General features: G+C 36.1%; 1 protein-coding gene across 2 annotated transcripts in view; it reads right to left on the bottom strand.

Annotated features, from left to right (window-relative positions):
• Window positions 1-16,276, bottom strand: part of ARFGEF1 (ADP ribosylation factor guanine nucleotide exchange factor 1) — a 155,210-nt gene that overhangs the window by 62,222 nt on the left and 76,712 nt on the right. The window contains exons 11-14 of one of the 2 annotated variants that reach the window (XM_059166286.1): window positions 7,373-7,472; window positions 6,924-7,063; window positions 6,709-6,817; window positions 5,836-6,052 (exon numbers count right to left, since the gene is read on the bottom strand). In XM_059166286.1, coding sequence (XP_059022269.1) covers window positions 5,836-6,052; window positions 6,709-6,817; window positions 6,924-7,063; window positions 7,373-7,472 — 566 coding nt within the window. The remainder of the gene's footprint in view (window positions 1-5,835; window positions 6,053-6,708; window positions 6,818-6,923; window positions 7,064-7,372; window positions 7,473-16,276) is intronic. The other variant, XM_059166287.1, reaches the window with a different exon arrangement.

Raw genomic sequence — 16,276 nt, 5'->3', positions numbered from 1 at the left:
GTACATGTCATTTTCTTTGTCTAAAATGTCCTTACCTGTCCTGTCCTAATGATTCCTGTCAAGTCCTAATTCATACCATAAATCAAACGTCTTACAATGTTTTTAATTTTAATTTTAAAATCAAATATTTTTCACTGAGATAGGCACAATCTCTGCTCTCCAGAAGCTCTCTCCCTAATAAAACAAACATGATTTTTTAAAAATTATAAAATTGAAAATGCAGCAGAGAGAGTCAATTACCATATGGTTTCACTTATTTGTGGAGCATAACAAATAGCATGGAGAACATGGGGAGATAGAGAGGAGAAGGGAGTTCGGGGAAATTGGAAGGGCAGGTGAATCATGAGAGACTATGGACTCTGAAAAACAATCTGAGGGTTTTGAAGGGGCGGGGGGTGGGAGGTCGGGGTACCAGGTGGTGAGTATTAGAGAGGGCACGGATTGCATGGAGCACTGGGTGTGGTGCAAAAATAATGAATACTGTAAGCAGAGAAAGACAACTATCATATGATCTCCCTGATATGAGGAAGTGGTGATGCAACATGGGGGCTTAAGTGGGTAGGAGAAGAATAAATGAAACAAGATGGGATTGGGAGGGAGACAAACCATAAGTGACTCTTAATCTCACAAAACAAACTGAGGGTTGCTGGGGGGAGGGGGTTTGGGAGAAGGGGGTGGGATTATGGACATTGGGGAGGGTATGTGCTTTGGTGAGTGCTGTGAAGTGTGTAAACCTGGTGATTCACAGACCTGTACCCCTGGGGATAAAAATATATGTTTATAAAAAATAAAAAATTAAAAAAAAATGAATACTGTAATGCTGAAAATAAAAAATAAATTTAAAAAAAAATGCAGTAATTAATGTATTGACAAGGTAAGATAGCACAGAAAAGGAAGTAACAAACAGAGATGGTTGTGATACATTTCCTGAGGAAGGTGACTGTGAAACTGAGCTTTGAACAAGAACTATGTATTTCATAAAAAGAAAGAAAAAACATCTCAGAGAGGAAGGGGGTCATTCTAACACATGGAAGCATAAAACAGCACGACATTATAACAAACAGCTCTGCGTTGTTGGAAGGAAGAAGTGAGCTAAAGAAGTGGCAGGTGATGAAGCTTAGACTCCAGCAGACCTATATCATGAAGGGTACTATATATCCTATTATAAGAAGCTGTGACTTTATTCTTTAAAAGCAAAAGAGGGGGGTAGAAACACAGATCTCTCATTCAAGAGAGATCATTCTAATTAAGTGTAAGAAAGACTACAGAATAAATAAGATCAAAGAAAGGTAGGCCAATTAAAAGATTACATGAGTCAAGGCAAGAAATGGTGTTGGTTTGACTTGCGAGAACAACTGTGGGAGATGGAGAGAAGAGATACATAGCACAGATATTTAGGAGGTACATTCAAAAGGATTTACTGACAGATTAAGTACAAGGGGAAAAAAATCTAAGTAACTCCCAGGATTCTAGCTTATAAATTTGGTAGCAAGCTGGGGTTACTAGCCTAAGTAAGAAATACAGAAACAGAAGTGTTATATTTGTCTTGGTTTTTGGTTAAAAGTATTAGAGGTTGATTATGGAGAGAATGGAAACTGATAAATTTTTATGTTATGGACACACTGAGTGTGAGAACCTAAGCAATACCGAATAGAGATGTCCAACGCGCAATTAGAGGCATGCGTCTAGACTTCAGTAGAGGTATTTATGCTTAAAGGAACGCTTGAGAGTGGTGACATGCTAGCACATACACAGTAGCTGAAGCCCTGAAAAAGAACATGATCATCTAGGAGAAATTACAAAGTAAGAAAAGAACTGTGGGACAGAACTCTGGAAATGCTAAGCTGTATGCAGGAGATAAACAGCCCATAAGAAGACTGACTGAGATGGCATGGTCAGAATGGCAGGAAGAACAAGACAGAGTGGTGCTATAGTCAGGAAAGAGTGTAATGAGCATAACAACATGAAAGCATTCTCACTAAAGTATGAAGCAGAGATCAAGTCCAGGGGCAGAAAGGCTGACTAGAGACTAAGAAGACCTCCACTATGAAGTCCTGTGATGACTCCAACATAGTCCCCAAGTACTTCAAATAGAGCTATCATATCTTGGCAGCACTCTGTATATGATTATGGACAATACATGGTATTATTTTGGAAAACGATTTTTGCCCATATTTAGGCTGTAATCTCAAATACAAGAACCAACGCTTTCATTGTTCTTGGCATACAGACCCAAACACCAAATATATGTTTGCTGAGTAACATTTGCTAAGAATTTCAATATGAATATCTGATTACACATACTAGACCTTGAGTCCCTCAGAAGCCATGGCTGTTTCATTCATCAGGTTTCCCTAGGACCCTGCATAATGTCAGGAACCGATGGGACTTTGATAAATATTGACTGAAAAACTGGAATGAATGAACTATTAATGGCTATTTCCTGAGGCAATTTTGTGAAATTTTATAATTTTATGACAATAAACATGTACACATTTTATCTTTTTTTTTTTTACATTAACAATAAAAAAATGGAACCTGAACATTCACCAAAAGGTACAGTTTAAGAATCAGGAAGAAATGCTTTATAGAAGTAGCAAACCAATATACAAGGGAATTTTTAACAGTTTATAGTAGCTAGATCCACAGAGAAATGTCAGCAACTTCATTTTTTCTTCCAGCTTCTCTTTGAAAGACATGGGTTAAGGAGAATTTCAGACCAATATCACTGATGAATATGGATGCTAAGATTCTCAACAAGATCCTAGCAAAAAGGATCCAACAGCACATTAAAAAGATTATCCACCATGATCAGGTGGGATTCATCCCTGGGCTACAAGGATGGTTCAACATTCGCAAATCTATCAATGTGATAAAACAAATTAATATGAGAAGAGAGAAGAACCACATGGTCCTCTTAATTGATGCAGAAAAAGCATCCTTTCCTGATTAAAATGCTTCAAAGTATAGGGATAGAGGGAATATTCCTGAACTTCATCTATCTATGAAAGACCCATAGCAAATATCATCCTCAATGGGAAAAAGCCTGCAGCCTTCCCGTTGAGATCAGGAACAAGACAAGGATGGCCACTCTCACCACTCTTGTTCAACATAGTATTAGAAGTCCTAGCAACAGCAATCAGACAACAAAGAGAAATAAAAGGTATCCAAATTGGCAATGAAGAAGTCAAACTCTTTTTGCAGATGACATGATTCTTTATATGGAAAACCCAAAAGACTCCACCCCCAAACTACTAGAACTCATACAGCAATTCAGCAATGTGGCAGGATACAAAGTCAATGTACAGAAATCAGTGGCTTTCTTAAACACTAACAATGAAAATACAGAAAGGGAAATTAGAGAATCGATTCCATTTACTATAGCACCAAGAACCATAAGATACCTGGGAATAAACCTAACCAAAGAGGTAAAGGATCTGTACTCGAGGAACTACAGAACACTCAAAGAAATTAAAGAAGACACAAAAAGATGGAAGACCATTCCATGCTCTTGGATCGGAAGAATAAACATTGTTAAAATGTCTATACTGCCTAGAGCAATCTATACTTTTAATGCCATTCCGATCAAAATTCCACCGGTATTCTTCAAAGAGCTGGAGCAAATAATCCAAAAATTTGTATGGAAGCAGAAGAGACCCTGAATCACTAAGGAAATGTTGAAAAACAAAAATAAAACTGGGGGCATCATGCTACCTGATTTCAAGCTTTACTACAAAGCTGTAATCACCAAGACAGCATGGCACTGGCATAAGAACAGATACATAGACCAGTGGAACAAGAGTAGAGAGCCCAGATATGGACCCTCAACTCTATGGTCAAATAATCTTCGACAAAACAGGAAAAAATATACAGTGGAAAAAAGACAATCTCTTCAATAAATGGTGCTGGGAAAACTGGACAGCTATATGTAGAAGAATGAAACTTGACCATTAACTTATACCACACACAAAGATAAACTCAAAATGGATAAAAGACCTCAATGTGAGACAGGAATCCATCAGAATCCTAGAGGAGAACATAGGCAGTAACCTCTTCGATATCAGCCACAGCAACTTCTTTCAAGATATGTCTCCAAAGGCAAAGAAAACAAAAGCGAAAATGAACTTTTGGGACTTCATCAAAATCAAAAGCTTCTGCACAGCCAAGGAAACAGTCAACAAAACAAAGAGGCAACACATGGAATGGGAGAAGATATTTGCAAATGACAGTACAGACAAAAGGTTGATATCCAGGATCTATAAAGAACTCCTCAAACTCAACACACACAAAACAGATAATCATATCAAAAAATGGGCAGAAGATATGAACAGACACTTCTCCAACGAAGACATACAAATGGCTATCAGACACATGAAAAAATGTTCATCATCACTAGCCATCAGGGAAATTCAAATAAAACCACACTGAGATACCACCTTACACCAGTTAAGTTAGAATGGCCAAAATTAGCAAGACAGTTAACAACACATCTTGGAGAGGATGTGGAGAAAGGGGAACCCTCTTACGCTGTTGGTGGAATGCAAGTTGGTGCAGCCACTTTGGAGAACAGTGTGGAGATTCCTCAAGAAATTAAAAATAGAGTTTCCCTATGACCCTACAATTATACTTCTGGGTATTTACCCCAAAGATACAGATGTAGTGAAAAGAAGGGTCATCTGTACCCCAATGTTTATAGCAGCAATGGCCACGGTCGCCAAACTGGAAAGAACCAAGATGTCCTTCAACAGACGAATGGATAAGGAAGATGTGGTCCATATACACTATGGACTATTATGCCTCCATCAGAAAGGATGAATACCCAACTTTTGTAGCAACATGGATGGGGCTGGAAGAGATGATGCTGAGTGAAATAAGTCAAGCAGAGAGAGTCAATTATCATATGGTTTCACTTATTTGTGGAACATAACAAATAGCATGCAGGACAAGGGGAGATGGAGAGGAGAAGGGAGTTGAGGGAAACTGGAAGGGGAGATGAACCATGAGAGACTATGGACTCTGAAAAACAACCTCAGGGTTTTGAAGGGGCGGGGGGTGGGAGGTTGGAGGAACCAGCTGGTGGGTATTAGGGAGGGCACATATTGCATGGAGCACCGGGTGTGGTACAAAAAACAATGAATACTGCTACGCTGAAAAGAAATAAAAAAAAAATTTAAAAAAAGAAAAAAAGAAAGACATGGGTTATTAGTGGAATGAAAGCAGCATGGTACTATTTGGATAGAAGACAGTCCAGGAGCAGGCTGATGCCACTTGGCTTTGTGGGAAAACTTTGTAAGATGTGGGTCTGGTAGAGTAGCCAGGTTTGAAAAGGAGGTCATTACCTTACCAACATATAAATTGAAATTGGTGACAATGGATCAATAACAAGAGTAGCACATTTGTAATCCAACAGGAGAAAATATAAAACCTATAAAGAAGCAATGTTAGTTAGCTGGCTATTAGAAATTTCATACTGTAAATTTTTTGACTTCTCATCTGCTTAGGAAATACAATGGGTGATTTTATAACTGAGCTATCAAATGAACAATGCAAAACTACTGAGATAACATTCTCCAACAGCATGTAAGGTATGCTGCAAAATTAATTTAATGTGCATTATAAACGTCTCTTGGGCTAGACTGCAAAAAATGAGGAGAGCTGAATAAGAAGTCACTAGAAGTCCTGGATACAGAGACCTCTGCCCAATTTACTCATTGAAAGGGGGTAATGAGAAGGGAACAGAAATATTCCAAAGATGTAGAGAAACCCAGGGCATGGATGATATAGTACTACCAGAAGAATATTCAGTAACATTTCTTCCTAAAATTGGACACTCACAAATCTATTCCTTGTTCTATTATTTCTTTTTGTTGTTTTAGGACTTCAAATTGTTCTGGATTATCAGTGCCAGACATCTGCGTACTATAGCTGCCTATTCCTGATGATGATGTTGACTCCAGGGAATTCAAACTTCCATATCTGTTTATTGTCTCAGGGTGTTTGATTTCACTTGTCTCTTGCTCTAATGGTTTTTCTTGACCTGTAAGTAGAAAGACTGATACAGTAAATTAATCTCTCAGATATGTAAAAGGTTAAAAAAAAAACTCTCAAGGGAAGATACTTCAATGTTTCTTAGATAACTATGCAATACCTGGAAAATAATAAGTGCTATCACAGATAATATACTCTGATATTAAAACACACTGGAATTAGAATATGTACAATGTGCACTATTAAAAGTTCTTTTTGCAGTTGCAGGGCTAAGTAGCCACTGGCTCTCAGTTCATGCCTCATGAGAAATAATTTTCCCTCAAAAGACTCTTGACTGATGGAATACTAGGGTAGCCCAGTAGCTATGAGCTTTTCTCCTAGTAAGGGTAAATGTCAAACATAGGTGAACAATTCAATCTTAAATATCTTGGCTTGTGTAAATTTTCTTCTATAGTTATCTTTTTACAAAGCTGTATAAATATGCTTCCCTTTAACATATTATTCAAGTATTTCTAGGAAGACTTAGAAGAAAAAAGTTTGGATAACTAAGTTGGAAATTCCTAATTTTAAAGTTAATATTTAACTCCTACAGAATGCTTTCTTTATCAGCTAAATGAAAAAAGAGGTCACAAAACTGGCCTAAAGCCAACTGGAACTATCCTCTTCAAAATATCATTCACTTGAAATGACAAAGAATTAAAACTCAAAATATCACCTTACCAAGAGTTGTCTGAGAGTTGGGATTCACATACTGATCCTTACTCCATTCAACCATACACTTCAAAATTGACACTAAACATTCTAAACCTTTTTTCCTCAGGCTCAATTCCTACAAAATAATTCATAAAAAGAATAAAAACAAAAATTTCTTTTAAAAAAACACATAGCTCTTCCTTGACCAAGTTTGAATTTGAAAATGCTTTTAAAGTTCTTACCTGAACATTACTCATACCAAGTTCTTGACTGCCCCGTCCTTGAGCAATTTTTGATAGATCATTTACTAGTCTTTCAAATATATTCGCTGCATTTAAATCACAGTCATAGTTTACATAAATATCCACTACACTCTGAGCATCTGTAACAATATAATATATTACTTTTTAAAAAAAAGGCATCAAGTAAGTAAGTATATTTTGGCTTTTTTAAATAGTTTTTTTTTTTTTTTAAATTTTATTTATTTGTCCGACAGAGAGAAAGAGAGAATAAGCAGGGGGAACGGCATATGGAGAGGGAGAAGCAGGCTCCCCACTGAGCAGTGAGTCAGGACTGAATCCCAGGACCCTGAGATCATGACCTGAAACTAAGGCAGCCGCTTTACTGGGGAGCCACTCAGGCATCACTTAAATATATCTTAATAAGGAAAGATAAAGATAATTTCAAATACCTGCACAGATCCTTGTCAATGTCTGAATAACCATCCATTTGTGGTCAAATGAGCTGGTAGAAGTTTCCAAAATGTACAGGAAAATTTCTTTAAAGAACACCTGTGATTAGGGAAAAAACGCTGTTTAAAATATTATTTGTAATGCATATATGTGATCACTTTTTAAACATCCCAAAGCTGTACAGCAGAGATTAGGATCCAGGCTCCTCTGGAGTTCAACTCCTTTTGAGTTCCATCTCTGAAACATTAGTACTCAGCTAACTTGGGTGTGTGACTTAAACTAAGCCCTCATAGTAGGAGTACTGAACTTCACATTGTTTTGTTTGCTATCACACAGCCACTACAAAGGAAATCTGCAAAGTCCTCTGGTAAGAATTTCATGAACTTATTTACAAAACAAATGTAATTCATACTTCACTTTTTAAACCCCCAAAGATTATACATTTATTCATCAGTTATGTTTTTCTGAAGTTATAACAGGTGCCTAATTTTCCTAAATTTAAATGTATCTAATGCACTAATCCACACAATTAAAAAACTATTTTTTAAAAGATTTTATTTATTTATTTGACAGAGAGAGACAAAACAAGAGAGGGAACAAAAGCAGGGGGAGTGGGAGAGGGAGAAGCAGGTTTCCCCGAGGAGCAGGGATCCCAGTGTGGGGTTTGATCCCAGGACCCTGGGATCATGACCTGAGCTGAAGGCAGACACTTAACGAATGAGCCACCCAGGTGCCCCCAATAAAAATATCCTCTTATACTATGATATTTTTATAATTACTCACATAGTGGAAATCTCTACTATCCGAAAACAACAAGCTATTTCTTACTATTCTTTACACCAAATGATGTCAAATAAAAAGGAGTTAACCCAATTAAGTAAATTACAACTTAAAAGCTAAGAAAGGGGGTGCCTGGGTTGCTCAGTGGGTTAAAGCCTCTGCCTTCAGCTCAGGTCATGGTCCTGGCGTCCTGGGATCAAGCCCCGCATCGGGGGCTCTCTGCTCAGCAGGGAGCCTGCTTCCCTTCCTCTCTCTCTCTCTGCTTGTGATCTCTGTCTGTCAAATAAATAAATAAAATCTTAAAAAAAAAAAAAAAGCTAAGAAAGAATTTCTACATTCAAATTTATTTTGGAAAAGTGATTGATTTAAGAAGGAATGACTCAAACAGAAAACCAAAAGCCACACATTAAAATTTAGGGAGCTTATATGCTCCAGAAATGCATACTGATAACATGAGGTGACTAATGTCTTTCTCCCTAAATGGGTGAGGTACCCTTGAAATAGGCTTGTCTTTCATAAAATCCAACAAATTTCTATTACTTTCTTAATGTCAGCAGCATTTTCCACAAGAGCATAACTTTTTAAGAAGGTAGGGACCAGGTGTTTCTGGCTAAGCACTGTATCTACAGTGCATAGCATACAGCAGCTGTTCAATAAATATTTACAGTCACATTTCCTAAACACTGCCCCTAGGCACCGCTGCAGCCAACTCAGAGATGCATGACAATATCTGAGGGAAAATGCACAACTGTTGAATACCTCACAAGACTGCTCAGTTTCAACATTAGATCATATTACATTCCTTTCAGTGACATTAGTTTCACAAACCTGAGTTTTAGTGATTGCTAGGATAAGGGGCAGGGATTGCATTAAAGTCAATGAGGACTAAGAAATAACAGCAGCAATATCCAAATGGATTCCAAGGTCTGAGGAGTTGGGCAGTGTCCAACAGACATGTACATTTCAGCCAAGTAACTGTGACTACTTAAGAATGAAATAAAAAACATCATTTAAAAAATTTTATCTGTATTATTTTTCTTCAAATGGAGACTACATTGTTAAGACAAATATTTGTTAAGCTGTTTAGACCTAACCACTTCATAAATGGAACTGTTGGGTACTTCTTTTAGCACAAGTACACGGTGAAAAGGTTAGAAACTGTAAAGGTACCATGAATCAAGAAAGTTTGCCTCCTTGCTGTGAAAGCAAGGGGCAGTGGACATGACACTTGCTGAGGCCAGAGAGCATGGGTGGCTGCAGTGCTCCCCTGCCCCTTGACTGAGGCTGGTGAGCACAAGCGCATGTGGAATTCTCTTGCACCCAACCTAAACTCAGCAAACACAAAGATGAGGCACTCTGCCACAGCACTGCCGAAATCCCCAGGCACTGCCTTTCAGAAGTCTGAAGGCAGCAAGGGTGCCCCTTCCCCCACGTTCTCCAGCTGCCTTACTACAGCCAATGAGTGTGTGCAATCCACAGAGGAAATATCACTTGACTGCCTGGCCCTGGTGGCCAAGAGAGCTGGCATTCAGAGCAACATGGGACTGTAACAATCAGAAAGACTGTTCTTGGCATGCCACCATCCATAGGGTATTGCACAGACAGCAAACTGAGACACAAAAGGTCTTCCTGTAAAAAAGCTCTATTTACTTAGCCTGGAAGCTTCAGCTTGAGAACAGGCTTCATGTCTCCTTCACCTCTAGAGGTGAAAAAGGTGCTCCCAGGGACTGTAAACAGGAAGAAGCCATGTTTTGCACATCCCCTGGCCTTGCTACAATTTGACCAGGCTTCCAACAAAGGAGTTTATGCACTTCCCTGGGGTCAGGATTTTTGTCACTGTCACACAAGGAACATCTTCATATCTCCTAATCTGGAGAATAGGATTGTATATATCTGCATATTTAAAAGTAGCTGCCTGAGGGAGTGGCTTCCAAATAGCCTGAAACTAGGTGCTAAATGAGATTCCTCCCCAGGGATCACTGACAGGTCAAGGCACATCCGCAACAACAGATGCTTATCAAGAATAAATGAGGGGTCTGGATAATCACAAAGGTTCCAGGGATGGACAATAGCCAGGGCAAGTCTGAATGAGAAGGATCATCACCTGCACAAGCCCACTTCCTGAAGACAGAGAGGTACCTGTATTACCCAATACACAGAAACAGAGAGTCAAGCAAAATGAGGAAACAGAAATAGATTTCAAACAAAAAAACAAGGCAGAACCTCAGAAAAATATCTTAATGATATACATATAAGTGATCTACATGATAAAGAATTCAAAGTAATGGTCCTAAGGATGCTCACAGAATGTGGTACAGGAATGGATGAGAACTTTTAAGAAAGACAGAAAATGAAATAGGAAACAAGTCTAAGAGCTAAGGAACACAGTTTAACTGAACTGAAAAATACACTCGTGGGATTCAACAGAAACTGAGCCAAACAGGTAAGGACCAGTGATCTACCAATCAGGGCAGTAGTCCCAAAAGAAGAGTGAGAGAAAGGGGCAGAAGACTTATCTGAAGATTTAATGGCTAGAAATTTCCCTGAGGGAAAGAAACAGACATCTAAGTCCAGGAAGCCCAAAGAGTTACAAATGAGATGAATTCAGAGAGGTCCACACCAAGACACATTAAAATTAAAATGTCAAAAGTTAAAGATAGAGAAAAATCTTAAAGCAGCAAGAGAAAAACAACTAGCTGTGTACAAGGAAAAACCCGTATCAAGAGAAATCTGAGCAGAAACTGTGTAGCCAGAAGGGAGTGACATGAGATATTCAAAGTGGTGAAAGGAAAAAAAAAACTTGAAACCTACTCTAACAAGCAAGGTTATCATCCAGATTTCAAGGAAGGACAGAGTTTTCCAGACAAGTAAAACCAAAGGAGTTCATTATAATTAAACTGTCTTCATAAGTAATAGTAACAAGACTTCTTTCAACTGAAAAGAAATGATACTAATAAACAAGAAAACATACAATAGTAAAAATCTCACTAGAAAAGGCACATTATAGTACAGGTAGTAAATGAATCACTTCTAAAGCTACGAATAAAGTTAAAAAAACAAAAGTTAAGTAAAACTACAATAATTTAGTTAAGGGCTACATAAAATAAAAAGATGTAAAAAGCAACATCAAAAACATAAAATGGGGAGGGAGTAAAAATGCATTTTAGGAGTGTGTTCAAATTTAAGTTGTGATCAACTTAAAATAAACTGATATATACACAAGGGGATAAATCTGAACCTCACCATATCCACAAACCAAAAACTTGTAGTAAATATACAAAACAAAATTAGAAAGGAATCTAACCATAATGCTAAAAAAAAAAAAGTCATCAAACCACAATGCAAGAGAAAAAGAGAAAGGAATAGAACAGTCATGAAAAAAAAATAACAAATTGGCAGTTGAGTATTTATCAATAATTACTGCAAATATAAATGGACTAAATGCCCTAATCAAAAGATATATATATAATGGCTGAATGAAAAAACAAGACACGTCTATATTACTTCCTACATGAGACTCATTTCAGACATAAGAACACATACAGACTTCAAAATGAAAGAATAGAAAAGATACTCCATGCAAAGGGAAGTGAAAAGCAAGCTATACTCATTTCGGACAAAAAAGACTAAAACAAAGACAGTAATAAAAGATAAAGAGGGGCAGTAAATAATGATAAAGGGGTCAGTCCAGTAAGAAGATAGAATACTGATATATGTGCCATACATTAGAAGCACTGAAATATATAAGGCAAATACTAACAGACCTAAAGGGAGAAAATGACAGCAGTACAGAAAGAAATTTCAATCCTCCACTTATATGAACGGATAAATCATCCAGACAGAGTATCAGTAAGGAAACACTGTGTCTTAAATAACCCATTAAACCAGATGGATCTAATAGATGTACAGGTAACCCTTGAAAAACATGGGTTTGAACTAAGCAGTCCAACTTGTATGTGGATTTTTTTTCTTCAAGTTTTTTTTTTTTTCCTAAATTCCAGTTAGTTAACATACAGTGTAAAATTAGTTTCAGGTGAAGAACTTAGCGATCCGTCTCTTACCTACAACACCCAGTGCTGACTGCTACTAGTGATCTCCTTCACCCATCACACATTTAACCCATCCCCCTCCAGTAACCCTCAGTTTGGTCTCTATAGTTTGTTCCTGGTTTGCCTCTCTTTCTCTCTTTTCTTTCCCATATGTTCATCTATTTTGCTTCTTAAATTCCACATATGAGCAAAATCATATGGTATTTGTCTTTCTCTGACTTACTTTGCTTAGTATAATACTCTCTAGCCCCATCTTATGTGGATTTCTTGATAAATACAGTACAGCTCTGTAAAGATATTTTCTCTTATGATTTTCTTAATGTTTTTTCTCTAGCTTACTTTATTGTAACACAGTATATCATACATACAATATACAAAATATATGTTGACTGACTGTTATCAGTAAAGGCTTCCAGTCAATCGTAGGCTATTAGTAGTTAAGTTCTGGAAGAGTCAGATAGTTAACATGAATTTACAACTATGCAGGAGGTCAGTGTCTCGAACCCTGTATCATTCAAGCATTAGCAGCATGCAGAACTCCAAAACAGAATGTACATCCCTTCTCAAATGCACATGGAACACTTTCCAGGACAGATCACTCACATTTTAGACCACAAAACAAGTCTCAATAAATTCAAGAAGACTGAAATCATATTGAACACCTTGTTCAAACACGATGGTTTAAAATTAGAATTTACAAGAAAAACTGAAAAACTACAAATAAGTGGACATTAAACAACACATTACTGAACAACTGAGTCACAGGAGAAATAAAAAAACTACCCTGAAATGAATGAAAACAACTATAACATACCAAAATCTGTAGGATGCAGCAAAAGTGGTCCTAAGAGGGGAACCATTGCAATATAAGTCTACTTCAAGAAACAAGAGAAATCTCAAATGAACAACTTACTTTCCACCTCAAGGAATTGAAAAAAGAATACATGGAACCTAAACTTAGGAAGGAAAAATAAAGATCAGAGTAGAAATAAATGAAAGAGAGACTAAAAATACAACAGAAACGATCAAAAAACAAAGAGCAGATTCTCTGGAAAGACACACACATTGACAAACCCTCAGGCTGCCTCACCAAGAAAGAAAGAGACAGCGCTCAAACAAAATTGGAAATGAAATAGGAGGTTACAGCTGATTTCACAGATATAAAAAGGATGACAAAAGACTACTATGAACAATTATATACCAACAAATGGAACAACCTAGAAGAAATGCATGAATTCCTAGAAACATACAATCTTCCAAGAATGAATCAGGAAGAAAGAGAAAATCTGAAATAGACCAATTACTGGTAAGGAGATTCAATGAGTAATCAGTCTCTTCAATCACTGGTATCGGGCAAACCGGACAGCTATATGTGAAATGAAACTGAACCAATATCTTATACCATATACAAAAATTAATTCAAAATGGATTAAAGAATTGTCTGTAAGACCTTTAACCCTAAAACTCCTAGAAAAAAATATAGGTGGTAAACTTGTTGATATCTTTGTTAGTGATGTCTATTTGGATCTGATTCCAAAGGCAAGGGAAATAAAATCATTTAGTAAACAAATAAGACTACATCAAACTAAACAGCTTCTGCACAGCAAAGGAAACCATTAATGAAATGAAAAGGCAATCTACTAAATACAAGACATCTGCAAATCATATATTTAATAAAGATTAATATCTAAAATATATAAAGAACTTATACAACTCAATAGCAAAACAAAACAAAAAATCGATTAAAAAATAGGCAGAGGATATGAACAGACATTTTTCCAAAGGAGACAAATAGAGATGGCCAACAGGTACATGAAAAGTTGCTCAAAATCACTATTCATCAAGGAAATGCAAATCAAAGCCACAATGAGATATCACCTTACACTTGTCAGGATGGCTATTACCAAAAAGATAAGAAATAACAAGTGCTGATGAGGATGTAGAGAAAAGGGAAATCTTGTGCACCACTGGTGGGGATATAAACTGATACAGCCACTATGAAAAACAGTATGGCCTCAAAAAAATTAAAAATAGAGTTACTATATAATACAGCAATCCCACTAATGGGTATCTATACAATGAAATGAAAACACTAATTTGAAGAGATACATGATGCCTATGTTTACTGCAGCATTATTTACAATAGACAATATATGGAAACAGCCTCAGTGTCTATGAATGGATCAAGAAGATATTATATATATGTACAACAGAACACTACTCAGCCACAGAAAAGAATTCAAATCTTGTCATCTGCAACAACATGGATGAAACTTGCAAGTATTATGCTAAGTGTAAAGGCAGAAAAAGACAAATACTGCCATGATTTCACTTACATTTGGAGTCTTAAAAACAAAAAAGAAACAAAGCTCCGACTCACAGAAAACAGGCTGATGGCTGACAAAGGGGTGAGGATGTGGAAATTCTAAATAGGTACAGGGGATTAAGAGGTATAAACTCCCAGTTATGAAATAAGTCATGGGATGTAATACACAGAATGGGGAATATAGTTAATGATCTTGTATTAACTTTGTGAGATAGCAGATGGTAACTAGATTTATTGCACTGATCATCCTGTAATGTACACAAATGTTGAATCCTTACATTGTACACCTGACACTAATAATACTGTTAATATCAGTTATACTAAACAAATAAAAAAGAAAGTTTAGAACTCTCCAAATTGTGGACTAAATAAAACTCCTAGATTTGGAAAAAGAGGAAAATAAAAATTTTAGCTACTTTGAGTTATCAAATTGTACTAGTAAGCAACAGCCTACAATTGTAATTTAAGACATCATGCCCATCAACAGGGGCTCTTAAAAAACCCCAAACTTTTAAAGATTTATAGAGCACCTAAAATATAATATGTGTAGAATAAGAGTATCAAAGACACTTTGTCTGCAAATATTTTCTTGAAAAGTTGTGCATTAACAATTATCTGATACAGACATGTAAGTTAATGTCTATGGAAAAATAACATTATCGAAACTTTGAACTGAATACTCTTATAAAATGAATACTCATATAATAACAACCTCAAATTTGCTTTGCAAATTTAGATTTTCGTATGTCGGCTTTGCTTTCTACAACTAGAACACAGCTTAACTTGCATTTGAATATGTGTAGTATTTTTCAAAAGCAATCTACACTTGCCTTGTTTGATCCTCATGCTTTCCATAAGGGACAAAGAAGAATGAAATTAAACTTATTTCTTTAAACACACAGAGCAATATTACAACAATTTTATAATGAGAATGCACCATGTGAGGACAAACAAAATTTCTTACCAATATTTCCTTTAAATTTGTGCTTCCAAAAGTTTTATACATCAAATTTAATCTACAAAATAATAATCCCGATTTATTTGACTTCTGTGATATCTGGTTCCCTAAGAATTTATATTTCACAGTCTACTTAAAAGTACTTAAAAAAGTTGAGTCTCAGTGTTCAGAAGTCTCTAACTAAATGAATGTGGTCTTCTAAAAGTATCTAATGGCAATTTAAATGCTTCATCATCTCATGAAAGATTTTTGGGTTAGTAAGGAAGCAAAAGGTCCGAACGTTTTTTAAAAATCTCTTTTAATTGTAATGCCTGAATATAATGAGAAGAATTATCAAAAAATAGCAACTTTTCCTAGTTAAATGTCCCATTATTTTGACAGAGATAAGACAAATTAAAATTTGACAATATATATGTGCCAGAAATTGTTTCCTGTTAAAAATTTGGCCCCATTTATGAACCTTTAACTTAAAATACTAAGGCCTTATTCTTATTCCCATAATATTCCATGTGAATTTTAAAAGATATTGTAGAACATTAGTAATAAAGTATAGTAATATTGTTCCACCCACCTCAAATCTCTGGGAAATGATAATTTATCATTTGCACATTTGGAAAATAATACAAAGCAAAAATTAAAATTTCGAACTCCTAAAATAAAACACTAAAAATGTAATCCTTCTTAATAGCCTCTTTTTAGTGCCCAAAACTTAGGTGGCTTAAGACCATGTAGATAAAGTATATATTTAAAGCTTTCTTTTAAGATAACCAAATTCACTACTATATATAAT

This window comes from Mustela lutreola, chromosome 3, assembly GCF_030435805.1.
Source record: "Mustela lutreola isolate mMusLut2 chromosome 3, mMusLut2.pri, whole genome shotgun sequence".
Lineage (NCBI taxonomy): Eukaryota > Metazoa > Chordata > Mammalia > Carnivora > Mustelidae > Mustela > Mustela lutreola.
This window is presented reverse-complemented; position numbering and strand designations above follow the sequence as displayed.